This window comes from Triticum aestivum, chromosome 6D (assembly GCF_018294505.1).
Source record: "Triticum aestivum cultivar Chinese Spring chromosome 6D, IWGSC CS RefSeq v2.1, whole genome shotgun sequence".
Taxonomy (NCBI): Eukaryota; Viridiplantae; Streptophyta; class Magnoliopsida; order Poales; family Poaceae; genus Triticum; species Triticum aestivum.
This window is the reverse complement of record NC_057811.1, coordinates 451871708-451896707: the sequence shown is the minus strand read 5'-3', so window position 1 is coordinate 451896707 and position 25000 is coordinate 451871708. Positions and strand designations below refer to the sequence as shown.

Below are 25000 nucleotides of genomic sequence, written 5' to 3'. Positions count from 1 at the left end.
TAGATCGTACCTTTAAGTACCTCCTGGCGAGGTATATGATGATATTATTATCGCTGGCATGGGAGTACCACTTAGATACCAGTGGCTAATAGACCCAGATTAGTTCTCTAAACTGTTTTAGAACCCTTCTTTTAGGTATAATAATACTATCCTGCCTCGATAGAGGATAAAACGATACCTTTTTTGATAGCCCGTTCACTCAACTACCACGCTTAGCTAGTCTGTCTGTAGGGATGGGAATAGGGTAGTCTACCCTTCTTCGTAAGTAGCTGGACCCGGATCTTCACAACTATCAAAACTCAATAAAGCTTCTGAAAGTGGTTCCGTGTTAAGCGACTCACTCTCGTTGAAGGAGTATCGCCCGATGCAGATAACAGCGTTGAAGTGGAACTAGCTTTTTCTTTTTCCACTAGATTCAAGGTTACAGGACACGGAGTAGACATCAATCTCTTGGAAATGTGGTTCGTCTCAAATCTTCCCATTCTTTCTTATTTCCACTAATCTAATGGTTTCATTCTCCCATCGAGAGGTTATGATACTAGCAAGAGTCATATTCTTCTCCTCTCGATCCTACCTTGGGTTATGTTTGACAGGGATGGTCAGTGAACTTCTATTGGTTTCAAAGGAGGATAGAGATCCATTGGGGAAGGCTCGAAAGGTTATTCGATATCAAAGGTTGACCCTCGACGCGCCGCAGCCACTATTTTGACTCCTTTTATGCAATTATGAACGAAACTTTCTCGATTCCAATGCAACTTATCCTTTTGGAGTTGACGTAACAAACTACGCGAGCCTCCCGATGAAGCCAACAGAAATCCTATCCGAATACTAAAAATAAAAGGCAATTTCATTATGGTGGTATACCAGCCGCCAGTTCTGGAACTTCCAGTTCCAATCCGAGCATATAGATCCGTAAATGGATTTGTATGTATAGCCACTTCAGTCGTGCTCCTCGTTTCTCGAATGGAAAAAAAAGTATCTTCTTTCTGGGAACATGCTAAACCAGAAATTCTTATGTTCGTGATTCTTCATCCACCGATGCAGAAAATCTTCCAGTTTTCCATTCTCATATGAGGCAGGAAAGTTTATGGGAAACAGGTCGCCACGAAGTGATTCATCATGTTCAAACATGAACCTTTCGCTCGTTGGGGACGGTTTATAAATCATCAAATTCCCACAAATGGAATGAGAAGTGGGTCCATGTAAATGATCGAGACCTCGCAAACAACAACGTTCCTTCCCCATATGGAGTTCGGGACCCAAGGGCAATCGTTGAGTGAACTGTATCTTATTCGTATTAGTTGACCTAAGCCGCACCATTATTGCAGGGGTGGGGCTCGGCCTCCGAACCGTACGTGGGACGAGTTTCTGCCTCATACAGCTCGGGCCGAAGACCGGGGAAGTTGAGGAGAGATGGGGAGACCCAACTGCTGCCGGTCGGGACGGACAGGAAAGGGGGCGGGGATAAGCTTGTGAAGAAGCAAGCTTATTGCCCCACCCCCCAAGAACAAACCGACCCAGCAAGAAAACGTATGCGCAGGCGCAACAAAGCGCTCATCCCTTGCTTGCTGCTTCGCGTTCTTTCTATTCCATCCCAGTCCATTCCGGGATAGGCGGCTAATATAATATGTGCAGTAGTCGTCGTCTGACCAATCGGCTCGGACACCAGACCACTTGTGCCCGCCCATTCTGTCTCGCCCTAAATGGAATGGCTCTCTTAGTTACGCTGTGCCCCGACCCGAGTCCCCACGTCCGCTTTTATCCGCCCGCAACCCGGCCAACACAACATTAGGGCCGCCCCCCCATTCTATGCTGACCCGGGCCGGGGCTCGCTTTTTGGGAAGCCCGTTCCCACCGTGCTCACGGCCCGGCTGGCCTGCCAGCGGTAGTGGGAATTCTCCCGTTCCCTGGTCAAAAAAGGGTTGGTTGGATGTGGGATCTACTCCACGAGGAGCGGTACGGACGTAGATGATATCATCACGACCTCTCTTTGCGTACCGCTAGGGATGCTTAACGCCACTTCGCCAACTGGCATTACCTGCGCTTTCGTGTCTCTCAGTGTGGTCAGCACTGGGTGTTTCCGAGCAGCGAGGCTTACACCCATTCGCATTAATTCATCCAAAGTTCCTTACCCTTATGCACGAATTTTGGAATAAGCCATCTTCCTATCAAGGTTAAGGAGTCAACTGAGCATCTCAGCGGCGGGATTGAATACCCGGATCGAATCAGAGTTCACGCCGCCCGCCCTAAACAAATAGAATAGGAGGCGTGGGCCACAGGTCGCACATAAGCCATCGGGTCGCACGACAGAAGAACACCCAACATAAAGATGCACACTCCTCCATGTGAAATAGAAAGATTCATCTTCACTTTTTTGTAGTAGTCGTGACCAACAGCCATCAGCAGTTGGCTTGTTGGTAAGGCGAGAGCTTCAAGCCCGCTTTCTGGTGGCACACCCCCCAAACAAGCACCACTCGACGAGGGGGGGGGCGGGGAAAGCTACAGTCCCAAAACCTTCGACCCTTCTTTCTATATGGGGGTACCCGGGGCACCTCATCTTGTCATTTTGTTGCTCATTCCCCTTAGGCCGAAGTGTTTGGCCTTTACTTCGGAGCGCCCGCTCACGCTTCGCTGACCTATCGCGTGGTAAAGAGAAGAGAGTACGAAAGAATTGTAAACAGAGCAGACCGCAGAAAGATTCTAAATATGACAAGTCCCCCATGGATTCGATAATAAGGAAATGAAGAACGGGAACGAAACGAAATAAAGCATTTCTAGCGGATGAGCTTCTCTCCATTTTGTCTGGTAATAGAATAGGGCGGCTTGCTTTGACCAACACTCCACTTTTTTCTCTGTCCATGGAGCGTATGAATTTCCTTAAATGTAGATAGACCAAAAAAGGGAATAAAGGGATAGGAATAGGAATTATAGTACCATTGGAAGAAGAGGCACCAGTGGGAACATCTCTACTGACGAACCATTTCAATAGTACGGGTGCTGCCGTGCCACGGGGCACGACCATGGAAGTAATGAAAAAGAAGAAGTTCTGTAGTTGGACCATCTGCTCTATCCGTTCGATTTGAGCTTCTCCAGAGAAGATGAGACGCTAAAAATGAAAGTGTTCGCAACGCATACCCAAAAAGGGTACCTATGTTGCCGACCATTAATGACTAGTTCGAAGACCAGGAGCAGGGGCACGTGCCAAGAAAGATTTGTTACTTTCCCTATGGTTTTCGAACGTTTTCAATAAAACCTTCTCGTAGAAGTATTTTCACAAAGTTTTCGGTAATATTAGTAGATGCTATTCGAACCCTTCCTTTTATTAAGATTCGAATTCTTATTATTATTATTATCTAATTATTCTTTTTTTTCATGTATATGCGTCAGACACAATCTACTAATTGATCTATATTCTGATACCCTACTATATCATAGTCTCTACTACTAGTATTTTTAATACCTCAGGAGCTCATGAGACTCTTTGAGTGAAATTCATAAGTCTCAATTCCCGAGCGATCGCACCAAAAACTCGAGTTCCTTTTGGATTTCCTTCTTGATCAATGACAACCGTCATCATATCGTATTATCATACCGTTGTCACGTTTGAGTTCTTTACATGTACGTACAATTACAGCTCGTCTTACTTCTGTCTGATCTTTCTAGAGGCATTGTGGGCACTGCTTCTTTGATTACAGCAACAATAACGTCACCAATATGAGCATATCAGTGATTACCAGCTCCTAAGATTCGAATACATATCAATTCGATAGCCCCACTCCGTTGTTATACGCTACATTCAAAAGGGTCTGAGTGAGATGGATCTTGGAAGTCTGGTTTTTGATTGGATAGTGATCTCGGACATGAGTGGTTGATCTTCGCGGGCCGTGAATGGCCATGGAAAGGAGTATTGATGTCAATATGTTCGATCGAGAAGATTGGACGATGAAAGACGGATACTTTGTGGTTTGAATAATAGGCTGTGGTCTCGATATTGGGCTATGGGCTGATTGCTTTTTGTATGAGCCTCTTGTGATTGGGCTCTCGTGGGCGGATTACCCGATGTGTACTCATCTTCCAACAAAGAGGAGAAGACATAACCAGAAGAATTGTGAGAAATAAGTCAATTTATCAAGTTGAGGCATTTCGATTTGGATTTCAAATAAGAAAGACAGAAAAAGACTCCTGCGCCCTCGAGAGCATTCTCTTTCACTTGCATTTCTTCCTGAAGTTGGCTCGAAGACCTGTCCAGCCTTGATTTTCCCAGTTATTACTCGAGCGCGCTGAGGCAACTCTGAACTAAGCTCAGGGGAGGGGTAGTAGGTATGCTTGAAACCCTCCGGCACCTTGAAGAACGATGGCACTAGATCGGGAAAGATGAATGACCAATGAGGACAGGACAATGGGGGAAGTTGGTAATAGAGAATCCTCCCTTCTTCTTTGCTTTCTTGCCTGAAAAAATCCAAAACTAACCATTGGAACCTCATGGGCTACCGAGTTAGGAGATTCATTTTATTTATTACTTTTACTTTTTTTTACTAAGTTATTCTAAAAGACAAGAGCTAACCGACCATCCTGATTGAATGTTTGAGTACTCGGAGTCTCTCGTAAGTATGGAAAGAAAGTCTCTTCTTTCCACAACTCCTAAATTTCCCATCAGCCTATCCAATCTAATTCCAGACAGAGTCAGTAGACCTTACTTTAGTGTAGGTAGTGTCAGATAATTAGGAAGTCTTGATAGTCTTTCGTATAATCTCTTCTTCAATCCTAGGAGCAAAAAAGGAATATCCTTTAGGGACCTTTGGATACCAAGATTTCCGACCTCTTACTTTCGTAGTTATGAATTGCGGAATAGAATCAATTATGAAATTCATAAGTATATATCCCTCATCCCTATTGGTATCGGTTTGGGCCACTACCCAGAACCCTGTCAGAGCCCTATTTTTAAGAAGAAATTGACAGTCTTTTTTAGAACTAGAACTATGGTAAAATCCAGTATCGACAGGCCTAGTTCTTTTCCTTTGCTTATGCAGGGCAAGAATTTGTCGAGTTCAATCAGTACAATAAGAAATCCTAAGTATTTTTTTGGTCAGGCGACACCCAGATTTGAACTGGGGATAAAGGATTTGCAGTCCCCTGCCTTAACGCTTGGCCATGCCGCCAAATCCGATCCAAAATCGAGCAAAATCTTATTCATCCACATTATTTTACTAATTTTTATTCGTAGGAGGGGATTATTAAACCCTTTTTGATTTTTTTTAGATCGTTGAATCCCTTTGTACTTATCCCTTTCCAATCCCTTTTAATAAATTCATTCCTGTTTTTTTATTGGACCCAGTTTTATTCTCTTCGATTGATTGTATCTCAAAACACACATTGCTTAAATACCTTCTCTTTCTATTGAAAAGAGAAAGGATTTCCAGTCACAGACTGCCAAATTTAGGAAAAATTGGAACCATTAACTATATTATTTGTTATTATTTGTTATTTTGATATTTTCTATTTGTTAGTAGTGAACGGTTCTAAAATGGGTATTGTATCCCAAATAGCGTTTCCTTAATGGCATAACAAAATCAAATTGATTTACGGCTAATCAGTATCAATTAAAAAAAGAGTATTATGATATTGATATAGTGTGACCTGACCCCTGTTGCTCCAAGTGAAATTCTTTCTAGGGTTCTTAAAGATATTCTCCATTTTTCCCTTTCCCTACAATAAAGTATAGTCTGAAGGCTAGCACGCACCATTCCTCGCTTATGATAATCTAAGGCCAAAAAGAAAGAAGGCTCGCACCATAATAATACATACCCTTTTTCCTCGATCGTCAAGGTCGTGGATTTGGATCGATTTCGGTTTTACGGGCTTCATACATTGTTAAGAAAAGTACTCGGCATTGGAAAGCATCACGTTCTGGCCACACACAAAAGAAGTCGGTGGAAGGTATGGAATTTCTCGGCTGAAGGTCAGAAAGAAAGCAATCGCCAGTGCTCTCGGTTCCAGCAACGAGTCTTTTCTCTGAGAATTAAGGAAAACAAACTAACCTTGTCTGTCTATGTTCACCTTGACATGAAAGACTATTTTCCTAACCTGACTGTTCTACCTGGCTAGTTCACTTCACTTTTCGAGGGATCCTGGATTGGAGTTCACTTGTCTATGAGTGTCCGAACAGCTTCAGATCCTTCCAAGGCGCAGGGGTTCTCTCTCCATTCACTTTGAGCTGGGTTTCTTGTGATCTTTTTAGTAGTTTTTCCGTCCAATTTTTTGGTAAATTAAGTCTTACACAGCTGTCCCCAAGGATGTCCATTCCATTCGGCAGGGACTCCATCTCGCATTCGATCTCCCTCCTTTCCCTGAAAGAGTCGAGGTCTCTCTAGACTTCTCTTTTGCCTCTCTCCCAGATTCAGAAAAAGGGAGGAAGAGGGCCTCTCGACGGGAGTGATTCCCCGAAAAGAGATCGTTCCCAGCATCCTCGAGTTCGTAGTCAGACTCACCTTCATCCACCTTTCATGGACTGGCGCGGGCAAGCGCCGATGTCTGGAGCAGGAGATGGAAGCTTGGGTTTTGGAGGCTGTCAACGAGTCATCAAAGGCGATAGATTGGTTATATTCGGATTCGTTTGATTTTGATTTTTTTTTGGTTGTGAGAGGTCTGAGTCCACAGCTGGGGAAGAGTCGTCAGATGACAATTGAAGTAGGGGTCTGCCTCTTTCAAAGGGAAGCAAGAGTCTCATAGGGAAGGAGATCCTGCACAGACCAATCCCAATCAGGAAGAGAGTCTTGTTGTCAATGAAAGCAATTTTTCTATGTCACATATCTGCCTATCTCGTGTTGTGAGCTATAAAGTACCCACCAGGGGGGGTGGACCAAGAAAGAGGCAGGCGATTGGGTCCTTCCCATCCTCTGTGATGTCAGTCTCTTTGTCATTCTTTCACCCTTGCTGAGTAGCGAAGTGAGCATACTCAAGATCCAATTCATCAATCATTTGAGTTGGTATGAACATAGGAATCCAAACTCCGCTTGATTCGATCTTCAGTTTCGACCTTCATCAGTCAGGAAAAATAAGAAGGACCCACTTATTCCACTCGGAGAGACCGAACCAGGCAACAACAAAAAAAGAAAAACTGAAGGAAGTTGTCTTTCCATTCCAACTAAACTAAGTGAAAAAAAGGGGGAGAGCAAAACAGAAACACAGGAACAAAGAAACTATGTCCAAACCAACGAGTCCTTTGGTCGACTCTAAAGAATGTATCGGGAGTTGGGAGTTAGCCGTCTCATAGGAGTGATAGCTGGGTTTTTCACGGAGTTTCTTCGTACGATTGAAAAAAAGAGTGCTCTAGGTCGGAGAAAACAAGAAGAAGATTGTTCACCAGTCTGTCTCCCAACCTCTTTAAAGCAGCTACCTACCATGATCTGGTCTTGGGACAGCATTGGCACCCCCGTTTGCTGGATCTTCTAGGCACTCTAAAGCGCTTCCACGAGAGACAGATGGACTTTGAGTTATAGACGGAGAAGAGCCTTTAGAGGATCAAGAGTGATTCCTCAATAAAACAAATGGGATTTTGAGGGAGGGCTGAACGCGATGTACTGAAGGGTTCGCTTTCGCTGATCGGCGCCAGTCTTTCCTGCTGTGAATTTCCCAGGTCGGGAGGGGCCCTTTCCTTCTACCTTACTGAACCCATTCACCAATGATTGGATCACTCAAAGCTAAAGACCAATTCCTTCCTTTTAGGTGGTCTAGGTGGCTGGGATACTATGCCCTTCTTTTTAGAGGCTCAAAGACGAGTTCTTTGAAGGAAGCAAAAGAACCCATGTGTCTCGGATGAAGTCTACCCTCTTTTTGTGCCGGGAAGAAGAATGAGATCCAACTCAAAGTCAAGGAAAGCGGCCTAGACCACTGACTTTTGATGGAAGGCTTCTGAACATGGATTGGTCTGATAAAGCCAATTTTTCGGCGAATCAAATATTTTCTAAGAGCACTAGACCTTCTCTCTTTCAGGATTGATTCCCACTCACTGCCTGATAGCAGGCTTGGCCCATGAGACCTATTGTCTTATTGTACTGGCTCACTTCACTACTTTGGAGGATGGGTTTTTCCCCTTTTTGGTTCGCAAACGCTCTAACCCATCGAGAAGCTCCATCCAAATTGGAGTTGATGTGAGCACTTCCCCAGAGGCAGAGGCTTTTTCTACAAAAGGGTGGGAGCATAAAATGTAGGTGAGTCAATTGCGTGTGGCCTTCAAGTATTTCGTATTGTAACAATATTAGATCGGCATCCAAAAAAAGGTGCATGTACGGTTCCTAAGGGATACAATTTTGTCCTAATCATCGATAAAGATGAAATAAGTTGATAGCGCGATCTCGTACTAACACATACTCTCTAAATATTGAAGAACTTGCATGCGGCCTTCAAGCCACAACCGCGGTATGAGTTCTGATCTCAGACTTTGGTTTGGGGGCTGCTGGCCCCTTCGCGTCGACAAGGAAACTGTGGACGACAATGGGTTTAGAATTAGAATAAAACGAAGACCATATCGAACAAATAGAGGAAAGGGCGGAAAGGGGAAAAAGTAAAGTCTAAGCGACATATGGCACGAAAAGGAAATCCAATTTCGGTAAGACTTGATCTGAATCGTAGTTCAGATCCAAGTCGGTTCAGTGAGGGCGACCGCGAAAGTCACCGAATGGGTTTGGTCCGTCTTTTCCTGATCTTTGTTTGTCCCCCCAAAAAAGGCGTGAGAGGACGTTGCAGATGTCCGGGACGGACACGACTTCTTCTAACGCTAGAAGACCACAGGAAGAAACCCGGGACCAGAGCATGTCGTGAAAGACGCACACGGGGCGGGCGTGCTTCGACCGTGTCTCCGGGGCACAGTTGAATGTAGATATCATGAACGCGAGGATAAGGATACCAGGCCGAGAAACCCGGGCAAGTACTCCCCTAATGTGCCGATCGCTAGCGCATCGAGGGCCCCGGTGCCCAGCTCTGCTGGACAGGCCGTCACTGATCTGAAAAGTGCGTCTGCGGTTCGGATAGACTGATTCTGCGAACGACTAGCCCCAGGAATCAATAAAAAAACAAGTGCTAAGTTTCATTTCAGATCAGTGAATAAACCAAAAAAGAGACCTTTCTCGCTCGACGCCACACTATGCTCCGCTTCAACAAATGAGAGTTTTCGGTGGAACCGGTGAACCACGCGAGCTGGTTAGATGCGTGGGGCAGAGGGCTCGTAGTACCTGATAGCGCAGCTATGCAGTGGAAGGGAAGGAGCGTAAATCGACCCCTTCTTTCTTTTTTATTCAAAGACACAAAAGCATGCACAGTACAAAGAGATTGGACTCTCGGATGAGACTAAGCAGCTACCGTTCCGACGCGCCCCTGACCCTATCTTGATTCAAACCGAAAACCCTCTCTAAGGTGGAGCCTAGTTGAAGCTGTCATTCAAAGAAGAAATGGGAATCCAAATCCACTTTGAGGGATATAGATGAAGTCTCGCTCAGTAAAGAGAGTTGTAGATTCGTAGAAGAGGATCAGAGTACGCGCGCTACAAAAGGCAGCTAGCCAATGAAAGTAAGTGGAAAGAATATAGTACTTTTGTACTGACCCCGGAGGGGCCCCCGGTTGTTTTGGCGCGCCCTACCCCAACGTTAGACTATTGCCTTTTTAGCCTACGCTTGCTGCTTGCAGCATGGATTCGATAGATCTATCGAATCCATGCTTCCCCCGCCCCGAAGCGAGACTCTATCCAGATCTCCAAGAATAACGAGCTAGGCGGCCGGCGGGCAAAGAAAGGGGGCGGGGCGTTTACTTGAAAATGACAACCGCCTGTTCCAGCAGCGGGGGCCATGCACGAAAGCAAACCTACGATTAAGTAGCAGTTGCTTTCGCTGATGGGCCCAGTGAGGGGGGCATTGTCCCTCAGTTCTTACCAACCTCAGGTGTGTACATCTAACTTATTATCTTCTTTTTTCACGCAAGCCTGACCTCAGCTGTCCATTTCTTATTCATTCAGGGCGCCCCTAGTGGACTTGGCGGTGCTCCTTTCTCAAACCAGAACAACTCTGAACGTTAGGGAAAATAAGGGAAGACCACCTGAGCGAACCGACCGAAGGGACTTTACTTATCCGAACCGAACGTTAGCGGCTTAAGCTAAGCCTATCACGAGCTGCGTTGCTGCTTGATCGGCGGGGAGGAAGATCTCAAAGTATGGGGCAAAGGATCAAGCGCTTTGACTTTGCTTTGTCCCCCGGGATCCACCACAGGTTGGGTTTGAGAGCCGTGTGATGGGTGACTATCTAGCACGGTTCAGAGAGCACGTGTATGTAGTCTGCGCTGGTGAATGGAAGCCCCCGCCGCAAAAAAGAAGCGGCTCTTCCCACGGCTCTGTCACCATTGACTCTATTTATTATTATGGTAAATCATTGTATCAAGATGTCAATCTTAGATCTTATTTTAGTTCGATACGTCCACCTACGAAACTCGCCCTTGGCTTTCGTCTCGGTAGGTGTATTATTCTACATTTTCCCAAAAGGACATTCATTCATTTCTTTCTTCCCGGGCGATCACCACGACTAAAACGAAAACAAGACAAGAAATCAAGACCCGTACTACAGGAAAAGGGCTGGTGGCCGACATTTGGGAAAGTCGGGCCGATCGGGTGTCTTCATTCAAGCGAGGGTACAGAGGAAGAACGAAACGAAGTGAGAGGCCGGGGGGCAGGGAAAAGAGTCGAGTCGATCGACCAGGAGAAGCAAAACGAAATCCGGATTTGGCCGAAAAAGATGCAACGTTATGGATACCATGACCGATCACCATCGAGAAAGAAGAATTTTGATAAATCACTTCGGGTGAGCGGGGCCTTCAAGCGGCCTCAATACGCCGGGGTTGTAAATGACATACCTTTCCTTATGGGAAATGCCGCCTCCTTACTAAAAAGGAATAGAATCAAGTTATTTTTACCAAAGAAGTCCCGCTCTGACGGCCCGACGAGTCATCTACTAAAAAGGACCCTCCCCGCTGTGCGCCCCTCCTTGAATTATTCGGTCATGCAATACTTTTTTAATACTAAGAATAAAATGCATTTCGACCCCGTCCTAGTTCTCAATCATTTCGTGGCACCGGGTGTGGCTGAACCATCTACGATGGGGGGAGCGAAGGGAGGAAGCTTAGATAAGAGAATACGCTCTCGCATCGCTTTTTTTAGAAAGCTCTACCAGCGAGAAAAAGTGTTTGGCCCGAGCCAAAAAGAGGTTGATCCACTTCATTCGCCAAGCGAATGATCTTTGCTTCGCGGGAACAACAAAAACCACCATATCGCTCTTTCCTTTCTTCGGTGCTACCTTGTTTTTTCCAAGGGATGGGGTTGGGGTGTATAATAACCCTTTTTTTTGAGTATGCCCGGAAACAACTCCTAGCTCAATTTGGGATCAAATGTAGGAACCTCATGGGTAAGGATAAGGTAATGGAATTGATAGAGAAATTCATAGACCTAGGTAGGATTGGAAAATTGATAAAGGGAATAGAGATGATGATAGAGATCATACTGAGAAAGAGGATAATTCCGTACGGGTACAACTCTTATTTGAACGAAGTGCAAAAAATGCGATCTTTTTTGTCTAATAGAACAAACACTAATACCTTAATTGAGTCGGTAAAGATCAAATCTGTTTATCAAAGTGCTTCTCTGATTGCTCAAGACATCTCTTTTCAACTGAGGAACAATCCAATCTCATTTCGTTCCATTTTTAGTAAAATAGTGAAGGATATTCCATTAATAATGCCAAAAGGGGTGGAGGGGATACGTATTTGTTGTTCTGGTCGATTAGGGGGTGCGGAAATAGCTAGAACTGAATGCGGAAAGTATGGAAAAACATCTTGTAATGTATTTAACCAGAAAATCGATTATGCTCCTGCGGAAGTATCTACTCGTAACGGAATTTCAGGTGTCAAAGTGCGGATCTCATATAGTCAAAATAAGAAGGGACGTGCTATATCCGAAACGTACGAAATATAGTAAATATTTTAAATGCAGATGTAGTAGGGGTCGCGAACCGGATGGTACACAACTTGGTTTGTAGAGCTGGTCGTCTTTCATATCGAGCCATTGAAGCAGCGCGTCGGGCTACAATCGGACAATTCCATCGTGCTATGAGCGGACAATTTCAAAGAAATTGTAAGATTGGGTAAGAGTTCTCGCAGATCTTCCTATTACGGGGAAACCCGCAGAAGTTCGAATGGGAAGAGGAAAAGGAAATCCGACGGGTTGGATTGCTCGTGTGTCCACGGGACAAATCCCATTTGAAATGGATGGTGTGAGTTTGTCAAATGCTCGACAAGCCGCTAGATTAGCGGCGCATAAACCATGTTCGTCAACCAAGTTTGTTCAGTGGTCGTAACGTAATTGGTTAGTGGGGAAAAACCGGGCCGGGACTCAAAAGAATTTGGCGAAGTGTTTGTTCCTGAACGAGGGAAGTGGAAAGACAAAGAGGGATAGGGAGCTCGCCTCCTTCTTTTTTGTAATCGCCAAAATTGTACGACGACCCTTCTTGTTCCAGGCATACGACCCTGAGACGTGACGGTGTCACTTTTCCGGCCCGGTAAAGTGACAGTTATATAAATAAGAATAAGAAAGAGAAGCGTGATGTTGTCATGTTGTCAGCAATCAGATTCTCGTAAATAGATAGTACGGTTGCGTTGTTTCAATTTCTGTTCGTACTCTGATTGCTGTGGCTGCAGCTCGATCTTGACAAATCTCTCAAATGGATGTCAAAAATGCTTTCCTTCATGGTGATCTACATGAGTTTTTTCTATATGCAGCCACCTCTGGGTATTGAAGTTCCTGATGGTCATGTTTGTCGCCTTCGAAAGGCCCTCTATGGGAAAAAAGCAACCACCTCGTGCTTGGTTTGAGCGGTTCAGCTCTGTGGTTCAAGCTGCTGGTTTCTCTTCTAGTGAGCATGACCCTGCACTTTTCACTCATACATCTGACCGCGGTCGTACCTTGCTTCTTCTCTATGTTGATGATATGTTGATCACTGGAGATGATCAGAAGTACATTGCTTTTGTGAAGAAAAAGTTGAGTGAGCAATTCAAGATGTCAGATTGATTTTCTCTCAGTTATTTTCTGGGAATTGAGGTTGATCAAACTAATGATGGTTACTATCTCTCTCAGCATCGCTATACTCAGGATTTGATCTCACGCTCAGGTCTTACTGATACACACACTGCCGCTACACCCATGGAGCTCCATCTCCAATTGCGCCCTAGTGATGGTACTCCTCTTGAGGGATACCACTCGCTATCGTCATCTTGTAGGCAGCCTTGTGTACCTCACTGTGACCCGGCCTGACATTGCTCATGCAGTCCACATTGTCAGTCAGTTTGTCAGTGGTTACTTGAGGGAGATGCAAATACTTCATTCTTCCATAGTGCTGCCAATGGAAGACACATAAAATGTAATATTGCTTCTTTGGAACATGAAGGAAATGTTATACAAGATGAGAAAGAGTTGCAAGAACACATTTCTAGTTACTATAAGAGACTATTTGGTTCAGAGGACAGGGGGGACATATCTCTTGGTGGAAGCCCCTTGGTCAACAGAGCACATGCTATCAGAACTAGACAATGAAGAGTTGACTAAGCCTTTCACTATGGAGGAAATAGAGTTAGTAGTTAAAGAGATGAAAACCAATACAACTCCTGGCCCAGATGGCTTACCAGTAATCTTTTAGAAACATTTTTGGGAGATGGTTAAAGAGATGGTCAAAAGAATGCTTGATAGCCCACATGCTGAGGAGTTGCAACTTAGAAGACTTAATTATGGGGTGGTTACTCTGATTCCTAAAACGAAAGATGCTGCAACTATCAAGCAATATCGGCCAATATGTTTATATTATGTTTGTTAGAAAATTGTGACTAAAGTACTGACAAATAGGCTTGAGAGAGTTGCAGATAAGGTGGTGAGTAAGAGTCAGACGGCATTTATGAAAAACGGAAATATTTTAGATGGGGTGGTCACTATCCATGAGGTGTTTCATGAGCTTAGGAGGACTAAACAAGAGGGGGTCATACTAAAGCTAGACTTTGAAAAAGCATATGACAGGGTGAATTGGGATTTTCTACAAGAGGTTTTGCTTAAAAAGGGTTTTCTTTAGTGAGAAGTGGAGAGGTTGGATTAAACAAGTGGTAGAAGGAGGTGCAGTGAGTATCAATATTAATGGAGAGGTTGGCCCATATTTTAAGAGCTACAAAGGATTTTTTCAGGGTGATCTCACCTCTTCTTTTGAATTTGGTGGTGGTCACAGAAAAGGGGATCACTCAAGTGTACGGCATTCTTTGTCCGTCCAGATCGCGGTACATGTTCGGACTGCTCTGGATTGTAGAGGAATGAATTTCAGGCTACTTTAGATGGGGTGGGCTGCACCCATTCTCGGTACGTACAAGGTGGGCACCCATTCTCGGTTAAGATGGGAAATCCTATAGGGGTAGAAATGCTACATGAAAAAAATCCGCTCTTGCTGTATTAGGAATTGAAAGTAAGTCAACTCCTTCCTCTTAGAGCAACTTGTCGCAGCTGTGACTACTCTTTCTATTTGAATTGAATGTCAGCGAATCACTTGTTTCACTAATGTGACTAGTCTTGACTGCAGGTTTTTTCTTTCTATAGAGAAGTGACTGCGCTAGAGATGCTTATTAAAGGTTTGCTTGGTGGCTTCCTTGCTTGACAGCCTTTCCTTGTTGATTGGCTTGGTCTGCTAGTTCCCGGTGAAAGAACATGCGGTGCCCCCATGTTTGGTTTTGGTAATTGATGACAATCTCTATGGACTAATGGTTGCCTTGAGTTATATTTGAAGGATTTGTCCATAGGCTTTTCTTGAAGTCCATGTGTTGGTTTCAAGGAGTTTATGTGGTGACCAAGGTGTTATTAAGGAATTATCCAAAGATTGGTCATGTGAGAGTAGAGCTTATTGCAAGCATGTCTTGAAGAAGAAGATTGTGTGATCATTCATGTTTACCTTCAAGACATCGTCCAAATGAAGAGAGTTGGAAAGAGTCAAGGTTGATCAAGACTAAATCAAGAGTGAATCAAGTTGATCAACACACAAAGCGCACAAGATGTACCGAGAGGGATCAAGCGATCCCATGGTGTGGTAAGCATTGTCAATTACGCTTTGTGTACTAACCCATGATCTTCGTGAGAGTTCTTTGTGGGGTTAGGTTGCGGTGTGCAAGTTCAAGTGAAGCATCATGAAGAGATCAAATGCTTGAAGCTTGCCGTCCATTGTGGTGACAATGGACTGGTGAAGATGTGCGGAAGAGTGGCTCACCCATAGTGGAGTATGGGGGAGCAATCAACTAGACTTCATCGAGCCAACACAACCAAGAAAGGTGGTCCATCTTGAGGGAGTCAAGATCGTCATCATCTAGCTCAAGTGGACCATGTGCAAGGCAAAGGTTTGCTCTTGATAGATTTTCTATTTTACCGGTCTCATGATGGTAGTTGGGAGACCGGGTTATAGGATCGATTGCCGTACTATCAAGGGGGGCTCTCGATGAGTAGCTTGATCGTATCGTTCATAGAGAGCTCAAACCATTGCATCCTTGCATCATCTTTGTTGGTTCTTGTTTGGTTCTTCTCTTTGTGAGTTTTGGAGCTTATGGTCATCTTGATGACAAGCTCGAGTTCATCGAAAACGGAGTTCACTCGCATCTTCTATGATGTTTTCGATGTTGGAGGTTATGCCGGTTCTTCTCGGTTGGAGGTTTCACTCCTCTATTTTTTTGGCATACCTCCCCTGCCTCTTCTTACTATAACCAGTCGCTGTTTTGATGCTACTCGTCTTTCTCAATCCAACAAGCTTGAGTTTGCTCACTTCGGAGCTCATATGCAGAAGTTATGGCAGTTTTGGTTTCCTAGCGGTAGTACCGCGGCCAGAGCGGCAGTACCGCTTGTCACCCCAAGCGGTAGTACCGCTGTCCAAAGCGGTAGTACCGCCTATGGCCATAAGCGGTAGTACGGCTACGGTTCCGCGCTGGTACCGCCTCGATTTTGGGTCTTGCATTTTTCGTGTCGAGTTTTGCAATAGTTGCACGGCAGTAAGGCACGGCAGTTCCACCTATAAGCGGTAGTACCGCCCTGATGGGCGGTAGTACCGCCTATAAGCGGTAGTACCGCTCCGGTCGGGCGGTAGTACCGCTACTGCATTTTTGGTTCCGTGTTCTGCTCCTCCAGCGGTAGTACCGCTGGGTGCACGGTAGTACCGCTTATAAGCGGTACTACCGCCCCAAGGTTCATGTTTGGTTTCTCCTTTTCCCTGCTTCTTCCGCCAGAGCGGTAGTACCGCTCGTGGAGCGGTAGTACCGCTCGTGGAGCGGTAGTACCGCTCGTGTGCTGGCTGAGCACATAACGGTTGGATTTTTCCCCTTCTATAAAAGGGGGTCTTCTTCCCCATTGAACCTGATCTTTCAAGCTCGTGTTCTTCCCCCATTGTTGACCTTCTTCGAGCTTGCTAACTCTCAATCCCTCCATAGTTTTTGAGGAGATCTAGATCCACATTTCCACCAATCACTTTCTCCTCTTTGTGAGGGGAACCCCTTGGATCTAGATCTTGGAGTTCTTGGTGTTCTCCTTCTTGTTCTTCCTCTCATTTTCTTCCCTAGCATTAGTTGCTTCGGTGGGATTTGAGAGAGAAGGACTTGGGCACTCCGTGTGCCCTTGCCATTGCATTTGGTGCATCAGTTTGAGTTCTCCACGGTGATACATGGAAGTTACAAGTTGAGAAGCTTATTACTCTTGGGTGCTTGGTGCCCTTGAGCTTGTTCCTCTTGGGTACTTGGGCGCCCTAGACGGTTGGTGGTGTTCGGAGCTCAATCATTGTGGTGTAAAGCTCCGGGCAAGCGTCGGGGTCTCCAATTAGGTTGTGGAGATCGCCCCAAGCAATTTGACGAGTACCGGTGACCGCCCCCAAGGGTTGCCAAAGTGTACGGGTTCGGTGACCGCCCCCAAGGGTTGCCATTTGTACGGGTTCGGTGACCGCCCTCAAGGGTCCCTTAGTGGAATCACGGCATCTTGCATTGTGCGAGGGCGTGAGGAGATTACGGTGGCCCTAGTGGCTTCTTGGGGAGCATTGTGTCTCCACACCGCTCCAAACGGAGATTAGCATCCGCAAGGGTGTGAACTTCGGGATACGTCGTCGTCTCCGCGTGCCTCGGTTATCTCTTACCCGAACCCTTTACTTATGCACTTTACTTTGTGATAGCCATATTGTTTCTTGTCATATATCTTGCTATCACTTAGTTGTTTATCTTGCGTAGCATAAGTTGTTGGTGCACATAGGTGAGCCTAGTTGTTGTAGGTTTTGTGCTTGTCAAATTAACCGCTAGGTTTATTCCGCATTTGTTCAAGCCTAACCGTAATTATTTTAAAGCGCCTATTCACCCCCCCTCTAGGCGACATCCACGATCTTTCACCCGAAAATCACTTCCTCTAAGTCTTAAATAGCAGAACCTACTCTTTCTTCAAAGAATGTAGCATACCTAAGAAATGATTTCTCTAACGAGTCAAATCCGTTGTGAAATAAGGAAATGCGCGGATCGCTTCTTCTACCCTTCTCTTATTCGCATTTCCTGCTTACTATTGAAAGAAAAGTTGTTACTGCTGCATATCCCCTTTTTCCTCTAATTCGAGCGAGTAAAGGCGCAGCTTCCTCATCTTTGCTTTATAGTTTGATATAATATAGAATTGGATTTTGCTTTCCTTTAAGGAGCTCTAGCTATCTTGCTGATCCACCAGTTCATACTATTAATGAAAGCTCTTTCACCCTGCCCGCGGGTAATCCCTTACTGAGCCTACTCAAGCAATCTCCCATTAGCCGCTCTTTACTTTATAGTCAAGCGATTGTAAACTCCTTATTTAGGCTAGCTACTTTGCTGATTAACAAGATTATCGCATTGGAGCTGTGACAGTTATGTAAACTACTTCTCTAGCAAGTAATGAATCTGAGGTCAAAGCCAATGAGTACGCCGGATGTTGCATTTTCACAGTGAGGGAAGGTTGGCTTGACAGGCTTCGTTCTGGATGTTGTAATCTCTTCTCATGGTCTTTGTTCGCTTTATTATCCCGTTGTGAGAATGGCTAGGACTGTGGATCCACACGCCCCCCCTCTAGTCAGTACTTTCCGAGTAGCGCAAGGCTTCTTCGTTGGCAAATAAACGAATTAATGAACTAATTTCCTAATATGACGTGAACTTGAACTAGCATTGATCAAGTCCATGAGCTCATAAGAAGGAGTTCTTCACGTGAGAAAGTCCACGGCTTAGCTTAATTCAATAAAAAAGAAAGTATCCAATCGACTTTAGGAGCGCCATATGTTTCTATCTGAAACGGTAAAGCGAGGCTCGCTATAAGGGTCATAGCTAGTTCAGGATTGGTAGGAAAGTAATACAAATGATTGTAATATGACAACCCCCAGGGGAGCTAGCCTTTGTGTTAAGATTAAAAAGAAGAGCCCTCTTTTCATACGACTCGGTGATTCCATTGCTCTATCCGGCCGCAAGATTCGATCGCGTACAGCACGAGCACGAGATGGGTTGGGGACTTAGAAATGAGCTATGCTCCAAGAATTGACCCCTGAACTACCTTTGCCCGCCTTTTCTTGTAGAATCCATTCCCCCTCTTTTATATATTTAGAATGCTTTTAGGGCTAGTGGAATGAGGCTGGAACCCATCAATATCGCTAAACCGGGAGAGTTGCTTGTGTTGGGTTCAAAGTTTCGCTCTACCAAGGCAAGATATAATATAATAGAATATAATAGAATATGCATCCAGCTTTAGCTGAATATCGTGAGTGTTCAGCGAAGTATGCTAGCCATTGGCCTTACGTTCAGGATACTCCTTTCTGTCTTTGCGATGTTTGGTTATAAGAGAATGTTGCTCTTCAGAAAACGCGTATAGTGGCCTTCGTCGATGGGACAAACGCTCCAGTGTATGCGTTACAAGGCAACTAGCATTTTGTCATGGAAGTTCGTGAAAGAATGTTCTTTTTTTTCGTTGGAAAAACCAACGCCGACGTCAAGATCAGTCTCCTTTCCTTTCTCTTTTCGGGAGCAGAGCTGAAAAAGATGGACAGTAACGATCGCGTAATATCAATTTATCGGCCTCGTCATCGAAAGCGGCTTCCAATTGCTCAGAAATTCTCAGCTATATGGGGGACTTTGATGGTGAGCAAAAAGAATTGATCAAGAAATTGGTAAACTTTCGCATGATCGATGGTAAAAGAACGAGAGTTCGTGCTATTGTTTATAAAACTTTTCACCGCCTAGCTCGAACTGAACGCGATGTAATAAAACTTATGGTTGACGCCGTAGATAATATAAAGCCAATATGCGAAGTGGTCAAAGTAGGAGTCGCAGGTACTATTTATGATGTTCCTGGGATTGTAGCCAGGGATCGTCAACAAACCTTAGCTATTCGTTGGATCCTTGGAGCAGCTTTCAAACGACGTATAAGCTACAGGATAAGCTTAGAGAAATGTTCATTTGCTGAGATACTGGATGCTTACCGAAAGAGGGGAATTTCACGTAAGAGAAGGGAGAATCTTCATGGACTGGCTTCCACCAATCGGAGTTTCGCGCATTTCAGATGGTCGTAAAGTGATACCACATAAGGAGCTCTTCCTCATTCAGTCATACTCAACAAAAGTAAGAAATGTTTGACCCGGATCCTTTTTTCATCTTCATATAGAAAGAAAATCGGCCTTCCTCATACTCCCCCCTTCATTCATAGAGTTGGAGGAATCCACAAGAGGCCTGCCCGTTCATAATTGCATAAAAGAACCATTCTTTTTATGAAAACTCTTGTTCCAACCTCACCTCAGGTCGAATGAATACGAAAGGGGGATCAATCAAATCAATAAGCCATGAATGAAGAAGTAGTGGGCCTTTCGCCTTATTTCGTTTGACTCGTGGAGCTGAGAAATCTACTTCAAAGAGAGGGAAAGAGTGCTAGTCCGAAAGAACAAGCAAGGGATGAGCGCACGGGAGCGAAACCCGTTGCGCCCACGCGCATACGTTTTCTTGCTGGGTAATTTCTCAGAAAGTTTTTTGTGTTGTTGATTCCTATTCCTAGGTGTTGTGCTTTTTCCCCTATGCCGCCTATTGGTACTAGTGGAGTAGGATTGGCCTGTAATACAGAACCTATAGGTGGTGTAACCTTTCGCTCAATACTCAAATCTACAATTGAAGCATCTGAGGCTGCATCAATCGAGGATACACGACATAAGGAATTGTTAGATCTCCAAACTGAACTTCGCCTTCACCAAGCGTGGGTTTTCACTGGTCCTAACTAACGGTTGGCAAGCGATCCCCTATTCTGCATCCCGAAGATCAGACGGCCCAGAGCCGGAGCGATCATTCAAGCAAGTTACTCAGCTTGAGTTTTTCAGTCAATCAATAGATTGTGCAGTTTCTTAGTCTTTTGGTCCACGTCTTCATGACTTATAGAAAGGGTTTCTTTCTTTTACAAGATCATGGAAGCTTCAGAAACCATCCGAGATCTTCTGGAAACAAGAAATGTTGCATCAAAGGGTTCAGTGGTCATATCATAGTGAAATCGAGTTTCTTGATTTAGTCGATATCAAATTCCCAACTTAGAAATTCGAAAGGACTAAGATTCTACTTCTTCCTCAAATACTAGGAATGTGGATTCAAGTATGATATCACTATTCCACAGATCTCAAGAAAACGAATTGAACAAGTTTGATGGCTGGAAGAAGATAGGAAATATTCAAACATGTATTGCATTTCATCGATCTCACCCTTTGTTCAGTGCCGCATAAGTACTGACTTCTTGAACAGATACCGGTACCGGTCATGAAGGCTTCGCCCTTCTCAAGTCAAGTGTAGAAGCGAAATCCGTTGAGCAAGAAGCCAGTGATCCCACAACATCAAAGTGATACATATGACATATTGGAAATTAGGCTTAGTTTGTAGCTGTGAATATAGTAATGCACTTATTTATTGATAAATATGTTCTTTCAAGTAGAGCATACTCGGTAGAAAGGAGGTGGCGGAGCTGGGAAGAGGATTATACTTTTTCGATTACTTGGACTTAGAGACCAATTATAGAAAGAAGACAGTAGCTGAGTGAGTTTTATGGATCTAGTTTATGAGCAGCTTAACTAGAAAAGCAAGCAGAAGGAATAGAAGAATGAAATGCAGAAATAGGGGAAGGGCGGGTAGCATTTTCAAATGCCAGTTTGAGTGAGACAGTTTCTGTCTGGCCCCCAACTTTTAGGCTGTTCTTCCATTCTGCCTTTGTCTTGCTCTAAGCTACCTGACTTCCTTCCTTTGTTCTTCCATTCTACTTTGTATGATTCTGATCATCAGTTCTTATCGATCCCAATTTAAGGACAAATCCTGATGTTGGTAAAATATACGTGTTGATCAAGGCCAAGGACAATGAAGCAGCCATGAAAAGATTGAAGAACGAGGTATGATGATTACTTCGGACTACTTTCTGTTCTTCATGCAAATGACCATATTTTCCGTCTGCAATACAGGTAGAAGATACTGAGTTGTTCAGATGTTTACAGGAAATCCATGGGAAAAACTACCACAGCTTTGTATTAAGCAAGCAGGTTCCAGTCGTTGGTAATTTCAGGGAAGCCTACATTGGCATTGCTCCTGAGTTAGCCAAAGAGATCGCGGAAGAAGTGGATGTTATCGTAAACTCTGCAGCAAATACCACTTTTGATGAGAGGTTCGTGAAGCTATACTAGTCTTGCACCAAGGATTGCTTCCATTACTAAATGTGTAAGTTCACATTCCATAGCAATAAAAGTATTGCAACTTGCAGGTATGATGTAGCACTAGACATCAACACCGTGGGGCCATTCCGGATAATGAGTTTCGCGCAGCGGTTTCGAAGACTGAAGCTCTTCTTGCAAGTATCAACAGGTCAGAATGCCAAATAAGAGTTTCTTATGGTCGAAATCAAATGGTAACCTGTTTCTATTAATCTCAAAAGCTTACAAACAAGCTTTAGCAGTATGTTTGCATGTCATGTTTTTGGCCAAACAGCATATGTGAATGGGCAGAGGCAAGGTTTGATACTAGAGAAGCCATTTTTCTTAGGGGATACCATAACAAAGGGGATAGGTTCCTCAGATTTTTCGGCACATCAGAATACCGTGTTGGATATCGAGGCTGAGATCAAGTTGGCTTTTGACTCCAGAAGGCATTCTTCTGCCTCTGCTTCTGTTACTCAAGAAATGAAAGAGTTAGGTAGTCGAGGTATTCTAGTATTTCCCTGTTACTTTCTCATGTCTGTAGATACGAATACACACATGAAGTATTTGATTTGTGCAATTTATTTATTCATAGGGCCAAACTCTATGGTTGGCAAGACACTTATGTGTTCACAAAGGCCATGGGCGAGATGGTCATCAACTACATGCGAGGAGAGATACTGGTGGTAACAATCAGGCCAAGTGTCATAGAGAGCACATGGAGGGATCCCTTCCCAGGTTGGATGGAAGGAAACAGGTAAATGCTAAACCCAAATCTGAGGTTGCGGATGTCACATATATATGTGATGCATCCTCGTCTACTTACCAGATAATGAGCTATTTCCAGGATCTAGCAGTGCGTACTAACTTTTGACGGGTTGATGGTGAGGATCAAGTATATGACCTATATTCCTCACTATTAGAGGACTTCAAAGAGGAGATTCCATCATAATCTCTGGAAGCTAGTGTCAAGGAAGCCGTTAGCCGTCACCTTAACTGAAAGTTGGTGAAGAAGGTGTATATGCCTCTTGTCTATGGTAAGACATAGCATAGTGCAGCAGCGGACATCCAGAAGGGGCTTGACTTCATTAGAAAACGTGCTGAAAGCAACAAAGTGGCGGACATTTTTTTTTGCATTCTGGGACAAGAAATTCCCAGCCATTGCTAGGCTGAGCCATGTTAGCATAGAATGGTTTCTCCAACAATATGAGGATAAATCCCTTACTAAAATGGTAGTGGTCACAAACCCCTTCCGTGTAGAATTGAAAACATTAACAATACGAAAGCAAGAATCATCATTTATACTGGGAATGCCTTCTTCTACCAAAAGAGAAAGAGTTGAAGATAACGAAGGAAAGTGGGTGGATACAAAACCAGTTCATATCACTTGTCTTTCTGGTCTTTCAGAATCTCATCGAATACTAGTAAATGCTTTCGAAGAGAAAATAGAAGCACTAGAGAGCTCAAGTTCACTTCATTCATCACAAGATGCAAATGATAATCAAAATGGAGCTAATGAGGAAGAAATCACTTCTACTTAAACTTTTTTGAGTGAAATACCAACCAACACATAAAGCAATAACCAGATAGATAGAATGATAACAGGTAATACGAAGATATCAACACAGCCGGAGTCACGAGGCTCGATAATGACCAATGGGTTAGGATCTGAGGAAGCTTAGTTTGGATGATGGAATATTCGCTGTTCTGATTGTTGAGATACTGCAAATCCACTTATCCAACAATTTCAGTCCATTTTCCTACTTTTTCTGCAAGGGGTTCAAGGGGAAAGCATTATTATATCCTTAATATGACTCTCTGTCACACGGATGCTGCTGGGCTGCTACAAAACCCCTATAGTCGAAAAAAAGATCGAAACAGGGAGAAAACGTAGGATAACCCAGATCACTCGGACTAGCTGAACTCTCCAGAACAAACACAACCTAGGTGGTTTGACTAACGTTTTGGCACATTAGACTAACCTAAGACAACTCTTGGCTACATTCAGTCCTATCGAGATACAAGCTGTTACCAACCTGATACAACGCAAGTCACAAGCTTGACACAGCGAGAATGGCTGCAACTGACAACTCCTGCATCTGAGATTGACAACTCTAGTAACAGAGAATGACAACTCCTGCAACAGATATTGACAGAGCATGACACTCTCAACTGAGCTCAATCTAGCTGTGAACAATAAACAACACTGAAAGTAAACAACACGGTTATCACAAAACTTGGATTCCGGATTACAACACTATAGGCAATGAACCACCACTAACGGCCCATAACGTTAGCTGATAGCCGCTGACCGTGGAGTACTTGCCGATCCATCAGCGAGGACTGTATCATTTAATCTCTAATCACCCCTCATCACTGCTCAATTTAACCTCTAATCTCTAATCACCGCTCATCATTCCAAATCATCTAACTTCCCGGCCGGTCACCCATGCTCTCACTACTCCAGCATGAGCACACTTAACTTCCGGGTTCTATTCCCCCTCGTTTCCATGTCTGCACTTGTTGTTTTCCTGACAATAGTAAGATGTCAATCCTATTTACCCTCGGGAGTTTAGCTTGAGCATGAAGTCACATGTTTCACTGTTTGAGTTTGAAACTATTATTCTAAAAAACAATAATTATATAGTAACACTAATATTTCTTGAATAAGTAGTTTGACCACAGTTTGACCAGATTTGACCAAAATTCAAAAAAACTAAAATAATTATTTAGTAACACTAATATTCTTGAATAATTATTTAGTAACACTAATATTTCTTGAATAAGTAGTTTGACCATAGTTTGACCACAGTTTGACCAAAATTCAAAAAAACTGAAATAATTTTTTAGTAACACTAATATTCTTGAATAATTATTTAGTAACACTAATACTTCTTGAATAAGTAGTTTGACCAGATTTAACCAAAATTAAAGAAAAACTAGAATTTGAGCATACCTTTTTTCTTTTTAGAATTTGAGGATTCTAAAAATTTGCAAATAGGCCTATGGCGGTCAAAATCGGATGGGGATTTTCGTGTTGAACATTTTGATATATTATACGTTTTTTCCGACATCGTATGCAAAAGTTATAGCCGGATTACTTTTTCATAACACTTTTTTGCAAAACATGTCCAAATTTAAGTTTTTTAATTTTCCTAACTAGTAGATGTAGTAATATAACAACATCTCGAAGGATTTTATTTTTTGAAGTTTTTATCATT

General features: G+C 43.8%; 3 protein-coding genes and 1 pseudogene across 3 annotated transcripts; 2 read left to right on the top strand and 2 right to left on the bottom strand.

Annotated features, from left to right (window-relative positions):
• Nucleotides 1-541: 541 nt before the first annotated feature.
• On the bottom strand, nt 542-1511 carry LOC123145792 (cytochrome c biogenesis CcmF C-terminal-like mitochondrial protein; annotated as a pseudogene).
• A 905-nt stretch (nt 1512-2416) lies between these two features.
• LOC123145794 (cytochrome c biogenesis CcmF C-terminal-like mitochondrial protein) lies at nt 2417-3368 on the bottom strand. Its single transcript, XM_044565283.1, has one exon. It carries the CDS (start codon nt 3059-3061, stop codon nt 2432-2434), a length of 630 nt encoding a protein of 209 aa, XP_044421218.1. The 5' UTR covers nt 3062-3368; the 3' UTR covers nt 2417-2431.
• Nucleotides 3369-9856: 6488 nt separating this feature from the next.
• Nucleotides 9857-11651, top strand: LOC123145791 (ribosomal protein S3, mitochondrial-like). Its single transcript, XM_044565282.1, has one exon. The coding sequence runs from the start codon at nt 10278-10280 to the stop codon at nt 11271-11273; it is 996 nt and encodes a 331-aa protein (XP_044421217.1). The 5' UTR covers nt 9857-10277; the 3' UTR covers nt 11274-11651.
• Nucleotides 11652-19165: 7514 nt separating this feature from the next.
• LOC123145790 (ribosomal protein S7, mitochondrial-like) lies at nt 19166-19980 on the top strand. The gene has a single exon (XM_044565281.1). It carries the CDS (start codon nt 19197-19199, stop codon nt 19641-19643), a length of 447 nt encoding a protein of 148 aa, XP_044421216.1. The 5' UTR covers nt 19166-19196; the 3' UTR covers nt 19644-19980.
• The last annotated feature ends 5020 nt before the right edge of the window (nt 19981-25000 follow it).